General features: G+C 47.2%; 2 protein-coding genes across 7 annotated transcripts; one reads left to right on the top strand and one right to left on the bottom strand.

The window, feature by feature from the left end:
* Positions 1 to 43: 43 nt before the first annotated feature.
* RHNO1 (RAD9-HUS1-RAD1 interacting nuclear orphan 1) lies at positions 44 to 7,508 on the bottom strand. Of its 3 annotated transcripts, none has more exons than XM_023256673.2 (3): positions 7,377 to 7,508; positions 2,665 to 2,916; positions 44 to 1,388 (listed from the first exon to the last, which is right to left on the bottom strand). In XM_023256673.2, the coding sequence occupies exons 2-3, from the start codon at positions 2,830 to 2,832 to the stop codon at positions 792 to 794; spliced, it is 765 nt and encodes a 254-aa protein (XP_023112441.2). In that variant the 5' UTR covers positions 2,833 to 2,916; positions 7,377 to 7,508; the 3' UTR covers positions 44 to 791. The 3 variants fall into 3 exon arrangements, with proteins under 3 accessions (XP_023112441.2, XP_023112442.2, XP_003988326.3); XM_023256674.2 differs by having other exon boundaries at positions 2,665 to 2,936; positions 7,377 to 7,440; XM_003988277.5 differs by lacking the exon at positions 7,377 to 7,508 and adding an exon at positions 6,818 to 6,947.
* Positions 6,748 to 20,088, top strand: FOXM1 (forkhead box M1). Of its 4 annotated transcripts, XM_045061258.1 has the most exons (10): positions 6,748 to 6,822; positions 6,947 to 7,006; positions 9,792 to 10,340; positions 10,936 to 11,081; positions 12,182 to 12,373; positions 13,266 to 13,394; positions 14,296 to 14,340; positions 14,982 to 15,054; positions 15,202 to 15,377; positions 18,062 to 20,088. In XM_045061258.1, the coding sequence occupies exons 3-10, from the start codon at positions 9,839 to 9,841 to the stop codon at positions 19,085 to 19,087; spliced, it is 2,289 nt and encodes a 762-aa protein (XP_044917193.1). In that variant the 5' UTR covers positions 6,748 to 6,822; positions 6,947 to 7,006; positions 9,792 to 9,838; the 3' UTR covers positions 19,088 to 20,088. The 4 variants fall into 4 exon arrangements, with proteins under 4 accessions (XP_044917193.1, XP_011282036.3, XP_019689916.3 ...); XM_011283734.4 differs by lacking the exons at positions 6,748 to 6,822; positions 6,947 to 7,006 and adding an exon at positions 7,553 to 7,742; XM_019834356.3 differs by lacking the exons at positions 6,748 to 6,822; positions 6,947 to 7,006 and adding an exon at positions 7,556 to 7,742 and having other exon boundaries at positions 14,985 to 15,054.
* The last annotated feature ends 59 nt before the right edge of the window (positions 20,089 to 20,147 follow it).

Below are 20,147 nucleotides of genomic sequence, written 5' to 3'. Positions count from 1 at the left end.
AGTTTTTGACTGGGTAGTTTCGCATTAGTTATGGTAAGCAGTCTTCTCTGAAAAGTTTCCATATTTAATTACATATTTTAAACAATCATTACAAGAAATCATTTTCCCACCCTGTGTGGTATTTTCAGATTTGTTTGAATGGAAATATAACCAAAACACAGCAAGCTTAAGTAACATTTCTGTCCCCTTTTTTTGCCCCTGATCCCACTGTATTCACTAACACAGGGCTTGGCACCTTTCCTCATCCTGACTTTTTAGCAGATGAGCAAGGTTGCAGAGGTCTAAAAAGGTTGCTCAGCTCTAAAACGGTTGCTTTGATTTTTCTATCCACCATGCCACAAAGGAAGCTGCCGCTGGGCCTGACACAAGAGTTGGTACTCAAAAATGTGGAATGAATTAGGTTGAATGGGGTGATTAGAGGATTAATTAGTGGCTTAAAAAAACAATGAAGACCTTTTGTGGAGAAGGCAGTATTGCTGCATGATCAGTAATCAGGAGCAGGGTTCTCTAAAACCTTTCTGCAACCATTTATTTACAAACATTTTAAACAGTTACTATAAGATACTTTAAAATTTTAAACAGTTAATAGAATAAAAATTTGAAGAGAACTGTTTATGACACTAAAAACTTTTTAGGAAAAGACATTTTAAAAAGCAAAGCTGGGAATCAAATTCCCTTATGACTCCAAGTCTCTAGTTAAACTATCTTTTTTCTGTTGATGTTACTGGCAGTATTTGCATTTTATTCTTCTGACATACACTTCTGTGAGCCAGAAAAGTAATTTAGCAACTCTATGAAAATTTCTTGAGATTGCTGCTGTCTGAGAAATCCAGTGAACTTTTCACAAGGAATTGGTTTTTATTCAGCTTCCCTCTCTCCCTGAGGTAAGTAAACAAGTGGCGTCGTCTCCTCCATGTGACCTTGATCCCATACTTCTCCTCAGGAGTGTCTTTAACTAGAACAGGCCCAGGCCCTGGGGTCTTGGGAGTACTGGTGTGAAAGGAGCCACTTGGAAGGCTATCTTCCCTCTGATCTGGGGGAATGGGCCCCTCCTTCACAAACGAAGACTCTGGGGTCTGAATATCAGGTGGAATGAACACGTAAGGTAAGTTTTGAAGTGTATGTGTGGACAGCTCCCCACAGCTTTGAGGACTGAGCATTGGAACTAAGGGCCTTCCAGAAATGTACTTTTCTGACTGATTGGCGCACTCCCTGGTTAAGGAGATCCCAAGTGTGGCTGAACTGGAAGACGGGGGGCTCTCAAATGTTAGATGTGGAAACTTGGAGGTGATGGATTTTCGACTTGAAAGTCTTGCCTGGTTTCGGCGATGGTGTTTCTGGTTCATTGGGAACCAGCTTTCTCCTGTTGTATCAAACTGAGGTGAAACCTAAGTAAGAATCAAAAACAAAAAACAAAAAGAAGTGAGGAGGGCTAGGTACCAGGTATGAACCTGAAGGAGGAAACTACATCCAAAGACCAGAATCTAAATGGGGGCCCATGATAGTAATGGACACAAAACAAAACATCTGTCTAATGGGACATTAAGAGAAAGGGATAGGAGCTGTGGGCAAGTTACTCAATCTGGTTTTCCATTTCCTCATGTGTAAGAAAGGGGACAATGCCACCTTCACGTTATCACACCACATGGCTGCAATTTGCTTAATTATCTTTAAACCTTGAGGGCAGAGACAGGCAGTGTTCTTCGCCTTTGATCCCCAGCACCCAGCAGAGTGCCTGGCACCAAGAAGGCCCCCAGGAAAGTGAATGGATGGATGCAAGAATAGGGAGTAGATCACATATGGACAGCAACTGGCCTAAGACCTGGCACGTGATGAGTTCTCCATAAATGCTCACTCCTCTTCTCATCCACAAGATTCTAGCATTTCAGTTTCTTCTACAATTCCGAAGCAAGTATTATGGTTCTTCCTAGCAATCCTGAACAAGTTTTATTAATCAAGCACTCTTACGTGGAGATTTTTGCTTTTGTCTGGCCCTTGGCTATACCACCTCCCTGAAATATAGTAGTTCTGTTCTCTTCCCAGCGCTTCGAAACTGTCAAAACACAACATGCCATGGTGCACCTGGGTGGCTCAGTCGGTTGAGCATCCAACTTTGGGTCAGGATAGGATTTCACAGTTTGTGAGTCTGAGCCCCAATCAGGCTCACTGCTGTCAGCACAGTGCCGGCTTCAGATTCTCTGTCCCCCTCTCTCTCTGCCCCTCCCCTACTCATACTCTCTCTCTCTCTCAAAAATAAACAAATATTTAAAAACAAAAAATAGGGCACGCCATTTTCTATGAAACAGTAAACATAGTGCCTAGCTAAATATTTTACCTCTCACACGAAGCTCAGGGAATAATCTCATTGTTTACTCATTCTGCCATTTGTCTGGCTTTTTCACCCAGCTACTGGTTAATGAAACTTTTATACTGAACTCTTTAAGAAGAATGTGGGGGGAAAGACTCCAATTCCAACCAGCCCTCAGCTTGAACTTAGCAAAGATATATACCAGAGAAGATGGCTGATGACAAAAAGAGTACATTGCCTCCTTGTCCCTGCCCCATAAATCTTATTCTTTGGAGGCCCTGGTTCAAGGGGCAGAAGAGTCAGCATCCTGAGAAGCCTAAATGAGCAAAAGTCAAAGTTAGAATCCCATGGCCTACCCAGGAAGTGATGGTGTTGTGGTCAATGGGCTTGCTGGCCACCTGTCTAGTGTGAGTGATGGGAAGCTGTGCAGATCCATAGTGGTGTTTGGGGCCCTCCAGTGGTAGTTGTTGGAATAGCAGCTGGGCTTTCTGGAACCCTTGGCAGCGTTTTTTTCTGGGAGGCATCAATAGGTGAATGAAGAGCGGTTAATAACCACATCATGCTAGCTGTAGTCAGGTCGGGGTACAGGCTCCGATTCCAACCCATGCCTGCAGAGAAGAAACAAAAGCTGGGAAAAAATAATTCCGATGATTCCGTCCCCAGCTCTTCCTCATACTCTGCCAGCCAGTTCTATCAACCACCATTCCTACCTCAATACTTTGGGAGGCACAGCTTCCTATTCCTACACCAAGTAAAAACACGGTAGTTCACATTCAACAACATTCAGTCAATGAACAATTGACCAAGCACGTATTGAGTGCCATGCTGGGTGCTGAGAATTTAAAGATGAAGAACCATTGATTCTACAGGCACTTATCAAGTGCCAAGTACTTGTAGGGACTCATAGGTGAGACTGTCCCTTTCTTCAATGAGCTGAGAGTCCAGCAGGGGGAGAGAGACAATTACAATAATGAGGAGAATGCTTCCACTCATCCCAGAGGAGGCTTTTAGACTTTCTAGAGAGGATGATATCTGACCTAGTATGAAAGGGCTACAGAAAGCCAAAAAGCAGAGAGGGCAAGGCCCTCTGGGCTGCAGAGCAGCACATACAAAGGCCCAGAGACTTGAAAGGGCACTGTGAATTCAGGGTATTGCAGACTATGTAGCCAGACACAGGGTATGAAAAGATGAATATAGGAACTGAGAGGCTAGACCTGGTGTCAGGGTCAGATAAGAAAAGCCAGGAGTGCCACAGGAGTTTGGACGTTAGCCTAAGGAATCACCGGAGATTTTCAAGCTGATCACACCTGGATTTTTTTCTTTAACTTTTTACTCCAGATAATTCTGAACATACACAAAAGCAGAATGAATAATATAATGAGCCTCCAACAACCATTAAGCCATAGCCAATCTGGATGCATCCACACCCTTTATCCACCTCCCTACACCTGTATTATTTTGAAGAAAATATGACATTCCCAGTCTTTGTACCATTCCCATGAATAAACCTTACATATATGTATTCTTTAACATTATTACATATCCAGACATGTTCAATTTTTTCAGCAGTTTCATAAATGTCACAGTTGGTTGTTGTCTTTTAGACAGGTCATCCTGGCAACTGTGGGAAAGGAGAGAAGTACCCTGGAAATACAGGGACCAGTTTAGGAGGTTTTGCTATGTTACTTAAGTGAGAAACAATGAGGCCTGAATCTGGGCTGTGTCAGTGGAGATGGGAGGCTAGAGACAGAGGCAGGATCAAGGATCAAGAGGACCCACAGAGTAATAAAAAGTCTAAAAAAAGTGTCCACGGACTCTAGTAACCAGATCAACTTTAATAAGAACTTCATCAGTGGAAGAGTGGGAAAGATGTTTGAATTCAACAGAGCAGTGAATGGGAGGAACAGCCGGGCATCCTAGAAAGTCTGGCAATAGGGCAGACTGGCCATTCGTGATGCATTCATACAGCCAACAATCAAAAGTAACCTGCTCTGATTTATGTCACTAGGCCGTGGAAATATAGGGAAAGAAAAAAGGAAGGACAAACTCTCTACCTCAGCAGCTAAACATTTTTAGGGAGAACACAGGTAATACACACATCTACTTGTTCATTCATTCAGCCACTCAACAAATATTTACTGAGTACCAACAGTGCTCCTGGTGCTGGACATATATGCCAGAGAACAAAATGAAATCCCGCCCTCATGGTGCTTACATCCTAGTTGGGAAGTGACTATGGAGAAAAGTCAAACAGGATAAGGGGTTGAGCCTACTTAGTGCTCCTTTAGACAGGGTTGTCAGGGAAGGAACTGAAAAGGCGATATTTGAGAGGTGCCTGGGTGGCTCAGTCAGTTAAGCGTGCAACTCTTGGTTTCAGCTCAGGTCATGACCTCACAGCTTAGTGAGTTCAAGCCCTGCATCGGGTTCTGTGGTGACGGTGCGGAACCTGCTTAGGATTCTCTCTCTCCCCATCTCTCTCTGTCCCTCCCCTATTTGCACTGTCTGTTTCTCTCAAAATAAATAAACTTTAAAAAAAAAAAAGGTGATATTTGAGCAAATGCCTGAAATGAAAAAAGGAGAATAAGCAATCAATAGAAAGGCAGAGTGAAGAATACTGCAGGCTTCGAGAACAGTAAATCCAAAAATCACAAGGTGAGAATATGTCTGATTTGTTCAAGAAACAGTAAGGTCAGCATGGCTGAACTGGAGAGCAGTAACAGATGTGAATGGGTTCACAGGCAAGGTTAAGGACTCCAGATTGAATTATTCCTAGAGTGATAGGAAGCCACCACAAGGCCCTGGACAGGTAAGGGACATAATGTGATTTATACTTTTCAAAGATAACGTGAGGTGGTTTGTGAGAAAAGGTGTGTTGGGGAGTGCGGGCATGGAGAAAGGCAGCAGGACAACCTAAAGAGTTGCTACAGGAGTTCAGGGGAGAGTTGACAGCAATAGCAACGGCTCCAGTCAAAAGTGGTAACATTAGCCAGCCTGCAATGGACACTACGGTGCTCAACAGCAACCCTATTATGTTTCCTTCATCAGCTCATTATCCGCAATGATTATCCTAAGATGTTTCCACTTTCAGGGGCACTTAGGTGGCTCAGTCGGTTGAACATCCTACTTTGGCTCAGGTCATGATCTCGCGGTCTGTGAGTTCGAGCCCCGCATCAGACTCTGTGCTAACAGCTTGGAGCCTGGAGCCTGCTTCGATTCTGTGTCTCCCTCTCTCTCTGCCCCTCCCCTGCTCATGCTCTTTCTCTGTTAAAAATTAAAATAAACATTAAAAAAAAAAAAGATGTTTCCACTTTCTTAAAACTTCAGAACTCCCATTCTCTTTAAAAAAAAAATTAATGCTTATTTATTTTGAGAGAGAGAGGACGAGAGGGGGTAGGGGCAGAGAGAGAGGAGAGAGAGAGTCCTCAAGGAGGCTCTGCACTCAAGGGCCCCATCAGGGGGTTTAATCCCAGGAACCATGAGATCATGACCTGAGCCAAAATCAAGAGTCGGGTGCTTAACTGAGCCACCCAAGTGGCATTTCCCTTCTCTCTTAACAAATGACCTTACTTCCTACTTCCAAGGAAGCCGGGAGACACCAAAGAAAATATTCTCACTTTCCAGAAACCAAACATACAAACCTATATAGATCCGTATCCATCCTCTTTATGTGACAATCACAGATCAGTCCCTTCACTATCTAACACCTTGCCCTCTGGCTGTGCCTCAGAGCATTCCTTACTCTACACCTTTCTTAGGCAATCAGTTCACACCTAAAAGTAGGTGACTTAAGTATTTATATATTCAGCCTAGAGTTCTCCACGCTCAGGACCCATATACCTGCTGCCTACTTGACAGCAACCAGAGGACTCAAATGCACCTCAAAACCCAATACGTTTAAAACTGAATTCGTGATCATTTCCCCTGCACCCGCTCCACAGGTGATTACCTTCCAAGGCCCTTGCTCAGGGAATGGTATCACCGTTCATGTAGTGATGCAGCCAGAAACCTTGACATTTCCCTCCTGTCTCCCCATGCAACAGCACCAAGCCCTGACGATTTTACCTCTTAAGTAGGTCTTCAATAATGCCCCTTTCTCCCCTGTCACTCTTTCTCTCCCCACCACCCTTCAATTCCAACAATTCGGATCCGGAGTATTGTAATAGCCTAAGTGGTCTACCCTAATCCACTCCAAAATGCCCTGAAAATGCGTCATCTGATCTTGACTCACTTCTGCTTAAAATGTTTGATTTCTGGATAAGGACCAAATTCCCCTAGTTACAGCTAAGGTCCTACTTCCTGTGGCTCCAGCTTCATCTCACACCACACTCCACTCAGGCCTCTTAGCTCAGACTCCTCAGATGGTCTTCAGCCTTTGTACCTACCAATCTTCCTCCCACCACCTCCTTGCACACCTTAATCCTTTTGCTTTGAGGGTTTCACTCCTTTCTTTGCACAAAGACATCAGATCTCCCAACAAGCTTCAGTTCGGAAAAGCCTTTCCTGACCTACCTAAGGTAAGATCTTATTGTAGATACTCAGTTATCAGTGACCTCTAATTTATCCCTTCACAGCTGTAATTCTCCTTTGGCTTATTTGATTCTTCACAACCGTCTGTTCTGTCCTCTCTTCCCATTACAGGTACCCAGAGTAAGAAAAGAATCTCCGCGGCCACTGTATCCTAGCAGGTCCTGGCACATAGTAGGTGCTCAACAAAATTTCTTGACTACATTAGTCAAAGAGCTTTATGGTGTGGAATTTAAGATGTTGGAAGCTGAAACGAGATGATAGGCTAGGCGACTAGTCGAGATAGCTAGCCGATCGTTAGGTGGAGTACGGTGTCCCCTGACACCGCGGAAGCCAAGGCCTCAGAGATTTTGGAAAAGGCCAAAGGGAGGCGGGAGGAGCGGCGTCGGGGGCGGGATCAGGGTAGGGACCGGGAACACGAGAGGGAGCGCAGGCCGAGGGCCCCGGCCGTCGCCGCCCGCCCCACGCCGCGGGAGCCCCCCTGAGCCCTCCGGGCCTCCCACGGCCGCTCCCTCCCCACGAGCCGGTAGCCGTGCCGCCTTACCCGCCCGGCGGCTTCCCGGCCTCAGCTCCCCTCCGCCGCCGCGACGTTCGAGCCCGGAACGCGGAGACAAGGGCGGCCGCCGATTGGCGACGCTCCGTCACGTGACCGCAACGCTCCGCCGGCGCCAATTTCAAACAGCGGAACAAACTGAAAGCTCCGGTGCCCGACCCCACCCCCGGCCCCCCGGCCCGGGACCCCTCCCCTCCCGGGATCCCCCGGGATTCCCCACCCCTCCCGCACCGCCGGGGACCCGGCCGGCCTGGCGCGAGTCCCTGTCCGGGCCCCTGGCTCGGCCCCCAGGTTGGAGGAGCCCGGAGCCCGCCCTTGGAGCCACAGCCCAGCAGCGGCGGCGGCTGCAGTCGGGAGGTGAGCGGGGGACGGAGGAATGGAGTCTGAGGCCCGGCCCGGGCAGAGGCACGGAGCCCGGGCCCGGGCGCCGAGGTCAGGGGGTCTAGTAGCAGGGCACGCGACCCGAGTGGAGGTTTGGGGCCACACGGAAACCAGGGCTGAGAAAGGGTGCAAACTTTTTCTGCATCCAACCTCCTGGCCTAGTCCTCACTCCTTTCTCAAAGCACCTTTTGGCCTTCCCTGGAAGTTTGACCTCTGCACCCTGCCCACAACCTTGAGAGGGCTGCTGGGGTGGCCTACCTTTCTAGGCAGACTGGCTGGGATGAAGACTGGCTTTATTCTGCATTAAGTCAAAGACAAACCTGTCCACACCCTCCCCTGCTCCCAGGCGCTCTCACCACTAAGCAACACTGCCTCCGCTCCACCCTTTTCCAGGGCCCTTCTCCTGGATCCTGAGAACCTGCAAGATTTCTCTGGTCCGGATGGGCAGTGGTGTCGGAGGGGTCACTCTGGAAGTCCCCTAGGTTAGATAAAGTGTTGGCAATGATAAGAAAAGACTGGTCAGAGAGTAGGAAGCAAAATTAAGCCTTAGACCAGGAAGATATCTTTTGGGGATGGGGAAGGAATAATAATATCTACTGTTTGGCAGGGGGAAGAGGGAGGCCTGAAGAGATAGGAGGTAGAAGTAAAACTGAGATTTTAAAGTAGAGGAAACCTGGTTATAAAGGAAAGGGAGGGGGGCAGAGCGGAGAGGGCCTATGAGCTCTAAGCAGACAGCAAATGTCATAGGGGTGTCACAGTCATTTTCAGGGAGATAGATGTCCTAAAACAACCCATTCCTCTGTCAAAGTGCCTGTAAATAGGATTGCACAATGTTACATGATAGCAGAGTATCCTGTGTATCTATCTATTTTCCTTAACATTGCAAAATCACCTTAGCATATTGATGATAGCGCATTCTATCGGTCAGGAGATAATGGATTATAGTCTTAGTTCTGGAAGAGAAATTAAGCAATACAGTTAACATGCTTAGAAAGTTAAAATATGAATAAGCACATGCAAGTACTAAAATGTCACTATATAAATAATTTGTAAATTGGTACAACATGGTGGTTATATGCTTAATAATACTATATTGTATATTTGAAAGTTGCTAAGAGAGTAGACCTTAAAATTTCTCATCACAAGGAAAAAAAATTGTAACTGTGTGTGGTGATGGATGTTAACTAGACTTACTGTGGTGATCATTTCAGAATACACACAAATATCGAATCATTATGTTGTGCACCTGAAACTAATATGTTATGTGTCAATTCTATCTCAATAAAAAATAAAAGTACAATAAATAAATAAATAAATAAATAAATCGTAAATTGTGAAAGAGAGATGAACTTTTTATAAATGCAAGGATAATGGCCTGGGAAATGAATAACACCATGGGCCTTGAATAGAGCAGTTTCGTCTTGAGGTTTTGTGAAGGAGGTGATGGCATGAGAGCAAGATTACAATCTGCCTTTCTCTCCCCTCCCCTCCCCTCCCCTCCCCTCGCTTCCCCTCCTTTCCTCTATGGGCACTGATCCTTTTATTTATAACTAAGATACTATAAACATATACCGGCTTTATCAACCCTAAAATAGATTATGGGAGCAGAGTTTTGTCAGGACTCCTAAAATTGCCAATGTCCTCCTATTCCAGCATTCCTGTCCCTACAGTCGCTACAAGTGATCTGTATTATAGGAGGCAGTGATAGAAACTTCCACATTTTTGTAACTGTCCCACTTGTTTCTGTAGCCAAACATTCTTAAGCTTCCAGAAGACTTTTGGCCATGTTGACCTACATTCAACCCAATCCCACTTTCCCCTTTTGAAATGCTTCAGTTTTAGCCTTGTTTTGTCGTATAACTCATCTCCTCGTTGTCTGAGGTCTTTATGAGGCCCAGAGATCATTAACCTGGGCACATGGGCTCATGTTTTTCATCATGGAAAGAGGAAAACGCCTTTCTCTAACAGAACCTCCTTCTCAGCCTAACAAATCTCTGACATCCTGCTGTTCCTTGCACTTTCCAGGGTCTATACTTGTGATTCTCAATGGAGAGTGAAAGCACAGATTCATAATGAAAACCAGCCCCCGTCGGCCACTGATTCTGAAAAGACGGAGGCTGCCCCTTCCTGTTCAGAATGCCCCAGGTGAAACATCAGGAGAGGAACCTAAGAGGCCCCCTGCCCAGCAAGAGCCTGGTCAAGCACAGGCCTCCAAGGGGGCGGCAGACTCCAACTCTTGCAAGTTTCCAGCTGGGATCAAGATTATTAACCACCCCACCATGCCCAACACCCAAGTGGTGGCCATCCCTAACAATGCCAATATCCAGAGCATCATCACAGCATTGACCGCCAAAGGAAAAGAGAGTGGCAGCAGTGGGCCCAACAAATTCATCCTCATCAGCTTTGGGGGAGCCCCCACGCACCCTTCAGGACACCAGCCTCAAGCCCAAACCAGCAATGATCCCAGGAGGACAGAAGTGGTCACTGAGACCCTGGGACCAAAGCCTGCAACTAGGGATGTGAATCTACCTAGACCACCTGGAGCCCTACCTGGGCAGAGATGGGAGAGCTGTGGTACGTGTCCTGCAAGGCAAAGGAGTGAGGAGCCCAGCCTTTCCTTTCTGGTAGCAAGGACCGCAGTCCGTCACATTGATACCTAACAGGCACCTAGCCTGAACCAGGGGACTGTCTTGTCTTTCTTCATCTCGAATCCTTGACCCAGATCCTTTGGGCGCCATTGAAAGTGCCCCCAGTATAATTTAGCATTTCTACTACTTTCTTCATATTAGAAAAGGATGTTTATTTTTGCTAGTTATCTTTCCCGTTGACCATATAAGGAAATAAGAATCTTTCTCCATTTTAATAAAGGAGAAAACTGAAGCATGAGGAGGAAAAGTGACTTTCTTTGTGCCAATACCCAGTAACTCTTTTGTAAGGTTACCTTGACTGATCGTAAGGCTCACTGAAATGCAGCTGGAGCAATGCTCCTGAATTTCTCCTGAAATCCATAATGGGGCAGAGTATCTGAGGGCCACATTAGATTGAGCATGTGTTCCCTGTCCCTAAGGATAGAGGTTTTAGAGAGCTGCTCCCTAACCACCGATTTCAGTGGGCCTGCCAGGCAGTGGACCGGGCAGCTAAGTGGCATTTCGGATTGTTTCCCCTCTAGCTGGCGGTGAGGCAGCAGGCTGCACTCTCGACAACAGCTTGACCAACATCCAGTGGCTCAGAAAGGTGAGTTCTGATGGACTGGGCTCCAGCAGCATCAAGCAAGAGACGGAGGAAAAGGAGAATCGTCACCTGGAACAGAGTCAGGTAAAGGTGAACAGTTCTGTCACTCACTAGGGAAGTCAGGGCCAGTGCAGGAAATTTCTAAGAAGGGAAATGGATCAAGTGGCCTGTGGAGGAGAATTTCCAGGTTCCGGTATTAGCACTTCACTTACTGTGATTCTGCATAACTTTTCAGCTACCTACCTTTCTGCCTGGAATCTTTTTTTTTTTTTTGCCCGGTCTCTGAAATTTCCTTGAGGGCAGATTCCCCTGGCTCACTCTGTATTCCATTAACACGAAGTTTAGTACTCTGCCCTTAGCAGGTACTTAGTAGGTATTCAGGAAATGATGAAGAGATCTTAGTGTGGAAAGCCACTTGAACTTTAAAGAGACACCCCCAACAGCATGAAAGGAATGGAGCCATTTTTAACAAGATAGATTTATTCAAAGATACAGTAAATAGCAAATAAAGTGACTGAGGTGTGAATTTTAAATACTTCCCCAGCAATCAAATTTGATTTGGCCCAGGCTTGTTTTTCACAGTTACCACATTGTTGCATACATCCTTAAATCATTCATTCAACAACCTTTATGAAAGTGAAAATTTGCATGGATGTGTGCATAAGTAAAAACTCAGCTGTTTGCTTCAAACTTGTGCACTTTCTAAAGTTAGAGCTCCATTTTTTAAAATGTAAATGATCAGCTCTTTGCCTAAGACTTAGCCAGATGTGTGTTTTGCAGACGTTTGTCTGTCCCATGCTCTTGGGAATATGTCTCTCATAGAAACACTGAAAAGAGACAGTTTTATTCACATCACATTAGTAGAATGCAGATGAAGACCTTGGTCTCCTGACCCCCCAGGTCTGAAAGATGGGTACTGGGCTTCCACTTATTATTGGACAGTATGTTCGACAAAATGAACAGTGACAGAGAAATGGCTCCACATTGTCTAGGGACATCGCTACCGTTCCTAATCCTAAAATTTGATTCTATGGAATAGTGGTCTCAGATGAGTTGGTTTCTAGTATAATTCTGCAGGTTAAAGTTTTCTCTAGGGAATGTTCTTAAGGGGCCCCGGGGAGGTCTTATGAACTCTTCCATGTCATTCCTTTTTCTCCTTGCCTTTGGCTTCTCATAACCCTCAGGTTGAGGAGCCCCCGGGAGCATCAACTTCCTGGCAGGACTCTGTGTCTGAGCGGCCACCGTATTCTTACATGGCCATGATACAATTCGCCATCAATAGCACCGAGAGGAAACGCATGACCTTGAAAGACATCTATACTTGGATTGAGGACCACTTCCCCTATTTTAAGCACATTGCCAAGCCAGGCTGGAAGGTACATAACAACCCATGACAACCCATAGCAACCAAAGTCAAGGTCACTCTGACCCCGCAGTTTGTCTACACAGATGTGCAGCAGTTCTGTGTCTGGTACTCTGAGGAAGCAGTTAAATGCAAAGGAAGCTGGAATTATAAACAATTGCATCTTTTAGACTGTGACTTGATCCTGCTGAATCCAGGCAAAAAATGGTCAACAACAGCTCTGCAAAGCACTTCATTGGTCCCTACCTAAATGGAGTCTCTCCAGTGTAACACTAAGCCTACTTTTGGGCTACATTGAAAGGCAGCTGGAGTGACTAAGTAGCAATGAAAAAATGCTGTCTTTGAGCCTCGTGACCTGAGATTCACCTCCTATAATGTCACATGTCATCTCCAGAAGGCAGGGACTTTCTCTTCATTGTACTTGTGGGAACACTGAGGTCCTTTGGAGTTGCTGTAGCTCACTCCACACTGTCAGAGCTACAGTGTTGATTTTCTGACAGGTGGGCAACTCCAAGCAAGGGTTTTTTGTTTTGTTTCCTCCACAGTAGAATTCTTAACTGCACTGTCTTACCTCAAAGAAATTTCCTAGTTTCTTAGTTGCTTTACTTACCTATCTTGCTACTGATTGCTTCATAGCCTCCGTACCCTTTCCTTGCTGCTGACAGCCATCCAGTTCTTTCCTTTATCACCAGCTGATGGCTTTATGGACTGATGGCTTGATGGCCCAGCTTGCCAGCTCTGCAGTGTGGAGCGGCAGGGGAGAGAGTTGCCAATAGGCGAGATCATGAGGATCCTGCTGGCCACAGTGGGGGAGGCCTGAGGCTGCTCTCAGCCTCAGGAAACATCAAAGGTGATAATTCAGAAGCTGAAGTAGCTGGTAACTAGTTGCCTTTCTCTCCTTCCAGAATTCCATCCGCCACAACCTTTCTCTCCATGACATGTTTGTTCGGGAGACATCTGCCAATGGCAAAGTCTCCTTTTGGACTATCCACCCCAGTGCCAATCGCTATTTGACATTGGACCAGGTATTTAAGGTGAGTGTCCTGGCTTCCTCTCAATAGGGCCAGAGTTGGTCATCATAATATCCATCTCAAAAGGAAACAAGTCCTCCTTGTGATGATCTTACCCGGCCAGGGCCGAGTTAAAAGCCAGCCAGCCCAGAGATGAGCTGTATAAAACTAGCTGAATTCAGTACAGTTGACAGATACCAAATGACACACTTCTGTGCCAGACCAGGCCGTAGAGGAGACCGCTTTGATCCAAACAGAGGACTACTCTGGGCAGTGTTTCCCTAACTGCCTTGCAGATAAGAATTGCCTGCCGCCTGTTAAAAAAATACAGCTTCCCAGGTCCCTCCCTGGGGGTTTCTGACTCAGTGGGTCTGGAACGGGGCCAGGAATACATATTTTTAACAGGCATCTTGGGTGATTCTTACAGAGAAAGTCTGGAAAACCATTTTTTTTTTTTTCAACGTTTATTTATTTTTGGGACAGAGAGAGACAGAGCATGAACGGGGGAGGGGCAGAGAGAGAGGGAGACACAGAATCGGAAACAGGCTCCAGGCTCTGAGCCATCAGCCCAGAGCCTGACGCGGGGCTCGAACTCCCGGACCGTGAGATCGTGACCTGGCTAAAGTCGGACGCTTAACCGACTGCGCCACCCAGGCGCCCCTGGAAAACCATTTTAAAAGAGCCCTTCTTTAGCCTGGAGACCAGAAATTGAGCCATCAGAACCTCTTTTCAGAAATGATTGTTTGGGGATTTCAGGGTGCCCATAAGGCCGCTATCAGCTGTAACTGTTCTCCTGGGAGGGGAAGTTGTCCCGGGTGGCCCTCAGCATCAAACAGAAATAGTTGTTTTTCCCGACCTGGTCAGATTGGCCACGCTGGTGGTAACTTCATTTCATTTCTTTCCCACAATGCCTGACCGCCACCAGCCACTGGACCCAGGGTCTCCACAATCGCCTGAGCACTTGGAATCAGTAAGATTCTTTTCCTCCTGGCTCGGGGCTTGGCCTTGTTTTCCTTTCACTGCTCAGCATGACTTTAGTGGACAGGGGAAGGGAGCCTGGGGCTGTGTGACTTCCAGCCCTGAAGGCAGAGCACCCCTGAGCTTCTGGGAGTAAGGAAATTTATACTGCCACCTCATTTCCCCACCAGCTTCTGCCCACTTCCCTCCCCTCCCCGCACCCCACGCTCTGGGCATGACGAAGGTTCACTGAGCAGAGCGGGGTGTGGCAGCAGGACATGCCACGGGCTTCGTGCGAGATGGCAACCACAAGTGCATGGCATGGGCCTGGCAGGTGGCAGTTTTCTCTCTTCCTTTTCTACCTAGCTTTTCTTTGTCGCTCCTAGAACAACACGCGTTAGCATCCCCTGGGGGTGGTGAGGACACCCAGATGAGGTGGTAGGACTGTCCTGCCATCACAGATCTGTGTGCCGTCCACCTCTTCCCACTAACCAGGCTTTGGAGACAGTGCTCACCTGCATCTGCCCCAGACGGCCTTTTCTTTCTGGGCCATCGGTTAGCTCGGTGCACAGTCCCAGAGCAGCTGGTGGGTTCTCCTGCCTTCTCCCCCTGCCTTATTAACCCAGGTTTCTTTCTCTCCCCATCTGCCACAAGCAGCAGCAGAAACGACCCAATCCTGAGCTCCGCCGGAACGTGACCATCAAAACTGAACTCCCACTGGGCGCACGTTAGTATGGGAGAGTGGGCATCAGGCTAGTCCTTGCTCTGGGGGCGTGTTTTGAGTCTGAGCCCAGAGAAGGAGAGCAAAGCTCCTGGGATTGAGAAGGGGTTTATCCCTGGACCCCTGCTCCTGATCTCCCCTGTTTCCTCTTAGGGCGGAAGATGAAACCACTGCTGCCACGGGTCAGCTCATACCTGGTACCTATCCAGTTCCCGGTGAACCAGTCGCTGGTGTTGCAGCCCTCAGTAAAGGTGCCATTGCCCCTGGCAGCTTCACTCATGAGCTCAGAGCTTGCCCGCCATAGCAAGCGGGTCCGTATTGCCCCCAAGGTGAGTGGCTTCGGTTTTTCTCCAAGGAGAGACCGCAGTCAATTAAAAGTGTTGGACCTCTAGTTTGCAAAGCACTCTGCTAAGTGTTCTTTGAGAAGTTTATAAATCTATATGGGTAGACAAGGCATAAATACAAAGGAAAATTCAAGAGCATTAGAAGAGCTAAAAAAGAACTTGGATTATAATATGAGTGGTGTCAGAAGACCCATGAATACCTAATGAGTTTATAAGAATTCAGACCAGGGGGATGATGATAGATGGGCTGGGATGGGTAAGGAAGAGTTCACACAGGAAGTAGGTTTTAGAAAGACGTACATTTGGATAAACAGGTGTAGCAAGAGCATTCTCATTGGCAGTGCCATGGAGGCAGGAGATGCCAGTTTATACCTAGTAACAGCAGAGTGATTGGGTCAGGTTTTCATCCTTGGTACTATTGACATTTAGGTATGGATCATTCTTTGTTGGGGGTGGACAGGCGTGGTCCTGTGTGCTGAGGGATCTTTAGCAGCACCCCGTGTCTCTCCCCACTAAAATGTGTCTGGACATTGCCAAATATCCCATAGGGAGTGGAAGAGTGCAGATATGGCCCCTGGCTGAGCATCAGTGGACTAGCTTGAGGAGAAGGTGAGGAGCCATATCTTGATGGGCTATCAAGTGTGGACATAGAGAAGGATTTGTGAGCAAGAGCTCTCCTTTAATAGAGCAGAAGAAAAGGCTCTCCCTGCCTCCTCCACTGAGATGGCAACAGCATGGGCTCTGGAGTTCAGAGGGACTTGGCTTTGCTTTAGTTTTGTTTTTGCTTTTTTATTTTTTTTTAACTTTATTGTGAGAAAGAGAGAGAGAGGAGAGAGAGAGAGAGAGAGAGAGAATGCATGTGCGAGCGTGGGAGGAACAGAGAGAGAGGGAGACTGAGGATCCCAAGCAGGCTCTGTGCTGTCAGCGTGGATGGAGCCTGACTCAGGGCTTGATCTCACAAACCGTGAGATCGTGACCTGACCTGAAATCAAGAGTCAGACTCCACCAACTGAGCCACGCAGGTGCCCCTATTTTTTTTTATTTAAAAAATGCTTTTTAAATATACATAAAATTATACATACTACCATAAGTCATTTTACCTAAATGTATCCATATGACTGTAGCACATAAACTGTTCTTGTTTTTTTTTTTTTAATTTTTTTTTTCCAATGTTTATTTATTTTTGGGACAGAGAGAGACAGAGCATGAATGGGCGAGGGGCAGAGAGAGAGGGAGACACAGAATCGGAAACAGGCTCCAGGCTCTGAGCCATCAGCCCAGAGCCCAACGCGGGGCTCGAACTCACGGATCGCGAGATCGTGACCTGGCTGAAGTCGGACGCTTAACCGACTGCGCCACCCAGGCGCCCCAAACTGTTCTTGTTTTAATGCAGTCTTTTTTTCTTCACCCACATCCCCCCTGCTGACATCCCCCCCGTTGACAATTTAGTATGCTTGCTTTTATAATTTATCCGTGCTCTTAGTGTACCATACATACATCTTGCCATAGCCATTTTATATAGGCACATACAACACGCAGAACATTAAAAACGGGACCTCATTGCACTTTTCTGCCACATGGAAATTCTTCCAATTCACTTGGCATTGGCTCTAATTCATTATTTTTTAATGGCCACCTAACATTCCACTGTGTGGCTATGCCAAAAATTTTCCAGCCATTCCACTTTTATGGGTACATTTTGCTTCTAGTTTTTTTTTTGCCCTATGGACAACACTGCAGTAAATATCTTTGCAAGTATCTTTCTTACAAGTGCTTGTATTTCCATGGGATAGAAAACCAGGCACAAAATTCCTGAGTGGAAATGTGTTACCAATTTTATTAAATATTGCTAGATATTGGTTTCCAAAATCATATACAGTATTTTACATTTCTACCAGCAATATATGACAAGAGCTATATCTTTGCCAGCAGTCGGTATAGTCTTTTAAATATTTGCCCATCTGCTATATATAAATGATATCTCCTTGTTTCATTTTATCTTTTGTTGCTTATCGGTAAGTGTGAGTACCTTCTTATTATGTTGGGTCACTTGGAATTGTTCTCTATCAGATACTTATTTATGGGCTTGGCCCATCTTTCTATGGGGTTTTGATAATATGTGAAAATTCTTTGTTATTAAAATACTAACTTCAGTCTTTTATGCTGAAGATACTTCTTTTACTTCTGTTGTTTGTTTCTTTGTTTATGGAATCTCTTGCCACAGTAAGATTTTAAGTTTTTATGTAGTCAAATATGTCTCTCTTCTCTTTTACAGCTTCTGGGTTTCCAGTCTTGCTTAAGAAGGTCGCACCCACCCTCAGATTGTACATGTAGTCTCCTAGATTCTCTTTCAGGATTTGTATGGTTTTACTTCTTCTGTTTAAGTCTTTGTACATGGTATGAAACAGGCATCCAATTTTATTTTCTCTCCGATGGGTACTTATTATACCAGCACCATATTAAATGCACTTTTACTCCCCGGAATTGAACCACCGCCTTCATCCTATATTCTCCTATTTAATAGTCTGTAAAACTTTAAAAAGACAAAAAAGAGGAACAGCACCAGCATGTGGCTTGCTTTAGCCAGGATCTTGTGTCCCGCCTGGTGACCGGGTTGAATCTCAAGGCCTGGAGAGCTCTGTCTCACCATATCCCTGCTTCGCTTGCAGGTGCTGCTAGCTGATGATGGGGTGGCCCCTCTGCCCACCGCAGGACCTGTGCAAGAAGACAAATTCCTGCTTGGAGAAAGGCTGTCTCCTCTGCTTCCAGTTCAGTCCATCAAGGAGGAAGAAATCCAGCCCGGGGAGGAAATGCCACTCTTGGGGAGACCCATCAAAGTAGAGAGCCCGCCCTTGGAGGAGTGGCCTTCACCATGCCCATCTGTCAAAGAGGAACTGTCGCACTCCTGGAAGGGTTCGTCCCACTCTCCCACCCCGAGGCCCAAGAAGTCCTACAGTGGGCTCAAGTCCCCAGCCCGATGTGTCTCGGAAATGCTCGTGATCAAACGCAGGGAGGGACGGGAGATGAGTCGGTCTCGCAGAAAACAGCACCTCCTGCCTCCCTGTCTGGATGAGCCTGAGCTACTCTTCTCCGAGGGCCCTGGGGCTTCCCAGCGAGCCACAGAGCTCACTTTGCCCGCAGTGTCCTCCGAGCCCACCTCCCGGCTTGGCTCCTGCCAGGAGGAGGGAGGACCCTTTAAGACACCCATTAAGGAGACACCGCCCATCTCCTCCACCCCGAGCAAGTCTGCCCTCCCTGTGACCCCTGAATCCTGGAGGCTCACACCCCCAGCCAAAGTAGAGGGCCTGGATTTCAGTCCGGTACAAGCCCCCCAGGCTGCCTTTGGCCCCCTGCCTGATTCCCTGGGGCTAACGGATTTTAGCACCACCCCGCTGAAAAGTATCCCACTCTTTGACTCACCCAGAGAGCTCCTCAATTCAGAGCCCTTTGACCTCACCTCTGACCCCTTCAGCAGCCCTTCCCCCTCAGATATGGAAGTCCCCAAGCCGGGCTCCCCCGGGTCACAGGTTGCCAGCCTTTCAGCCAACCGTTCTCTGACGGAAGGCCTGGTTCTGGACACAATGAATGACAGCCTCAGCAAGGTCCTCCTGGACATCAGCTTCCCTGGCCTGGAGGAGGACCCTCTGGGCCCTGACAGCATCAACTGGGCTCAGTTCATTCCCGAGCTGCGGTAGAGGCCTGACCTTACCCTTGCTGCCCAAGCCCTCCGCACTTCCAGGAGCTCGTGCACCTGGGCCATCCAAGCCCTCTGAGTGAGGACAGCAGGCAGGGACTGTCTGCTCCTCTAGCTCCACTTTGCCTGCTTATGCCAAGGCAGATGTCACGCCGTGGCCGCCACTGGGCCCTCTGCAAGCCGCGAGGGCCTGGTGACTGGTCCCTGGGCCACCTGATGCTCCCCAAGAAAATCTGACTCCTCACTCTCCCTGCTAGGAGCTGAAGGGTGAGAACAGCAAAAGAAAGGGTGAAAGAGATTAGGAACCCCACCCAAACTGTGCCTGTGCCCAGCAGTCCCCCACCTTCCCTGCTCCTTGTAAATAGTGTATATTCTCCAAATTAACCTCTAATTATAAATATAAGCTTATTTCCTTAGATCATTATCTAGAGACTGCCAGAAGGTGGGTAAAGTGACAAGGGGTTTCAGTTTGCTTCTGTTCCTTGCTTTTAATTCCCAGAGAAGGGAGGACCTGCAGTGCATGGTTTCTTCCGGGCCTGGGGTACTTGCTTCAAGGGCTCTTTACTGTAGGCACCCAGACAAGCAGATCTGCTTCCTAGGGTCCCTCTTATTGCCCCTCCCTCCCACCTTCCCACATTTCCAAGTCAGCTTTCCTGCACAAAGAAATCCTGGTAAAAGGTAAAAAGGTCTCGTAATGGGTCAAGAGTTGAACTGGGGGTGGGGGAATGGATGCATTTGAAGCAAAGAATGGGTGTCCAGAAGTGCTCCCAAGAGATGTTTCTCTGATAATATCCCTAATCACGCCAGAGAGACTAGCATTGCCAAGAACTTGGCCCAAGGCTTGAGAAGACTAAAAGGGCCCTGTCCTGCCCTGCCTAGCTTCCTTAGCTCACTCACACCTCAGCTTTGCAAAGAGCCACCCTAGGCCCCAGCTTGACCACATGCATGTGAGCCAGCTCAAGAACACTACCATAACTCAATAAAATCCAGGGTGGAAGTGTGGTCTCTGGTGCATCGGTGTCTGGTCCCTGAGGTGTAAGGAGGGGTTGGAGAACGTGAGA

The sequence above is a fragment of the Felis catus genome, chromosome B4 (assembly GCF_018350175.1).
Source record: "Felis catus isolate Fca126 chromosome B4, F.catus_Fca126_mat1.0, whole genome shotgun sequence".
NCBI lineage: Eukaryota > Metazoa > Chordata > Mammalia > Carnivora > Felidae > Felis > Felis catus.
The sequence above is the reverse complement of the archived record's forward strand: the minus strand, read 5'-3'. Positions and strand labels throughout refer to the sequence as shown.

Bases quoted from the DNA above. Each gene is read 5' to 3' on its own strand.
- FOXM1 (XM_045061258.1), top strand. From the start codon at position 9,839: ATGAAAACCAGCCCCCGTCGGCCACTGATTCTGAAAAGACGGAGGCTG. The intron at 11,082-12,181 runs GTAAAGGTGAAC...CATAACCCTCAG, and splicing joins GTCACCTGGAACAGAGTCAG to GTTGAGGAGCCCCCGGGAGC. The intron at 15,055-15,201 runs GTTAGTATGGGA...GTTTCCTCTTAG, and splicing joins TGAACTCCCACTGGGCGCAC to GGCGGAAGATGAAACCACTG.
- RHNO1 (XM_023256673.2), bottom strand. From the start codon at position 2,832: ATGCCTCCCAGAAAAAAACGCTGCCAAGGGTTCCAGAAAGCCCAGCTG. The intron at 1,389-2,664 runs GTAGGCCATGGG...ATTCTTACTTAG, and splicing joins ACAACACCATCACTTCCTGG to GTTTCACCTCAGTTTGATAC.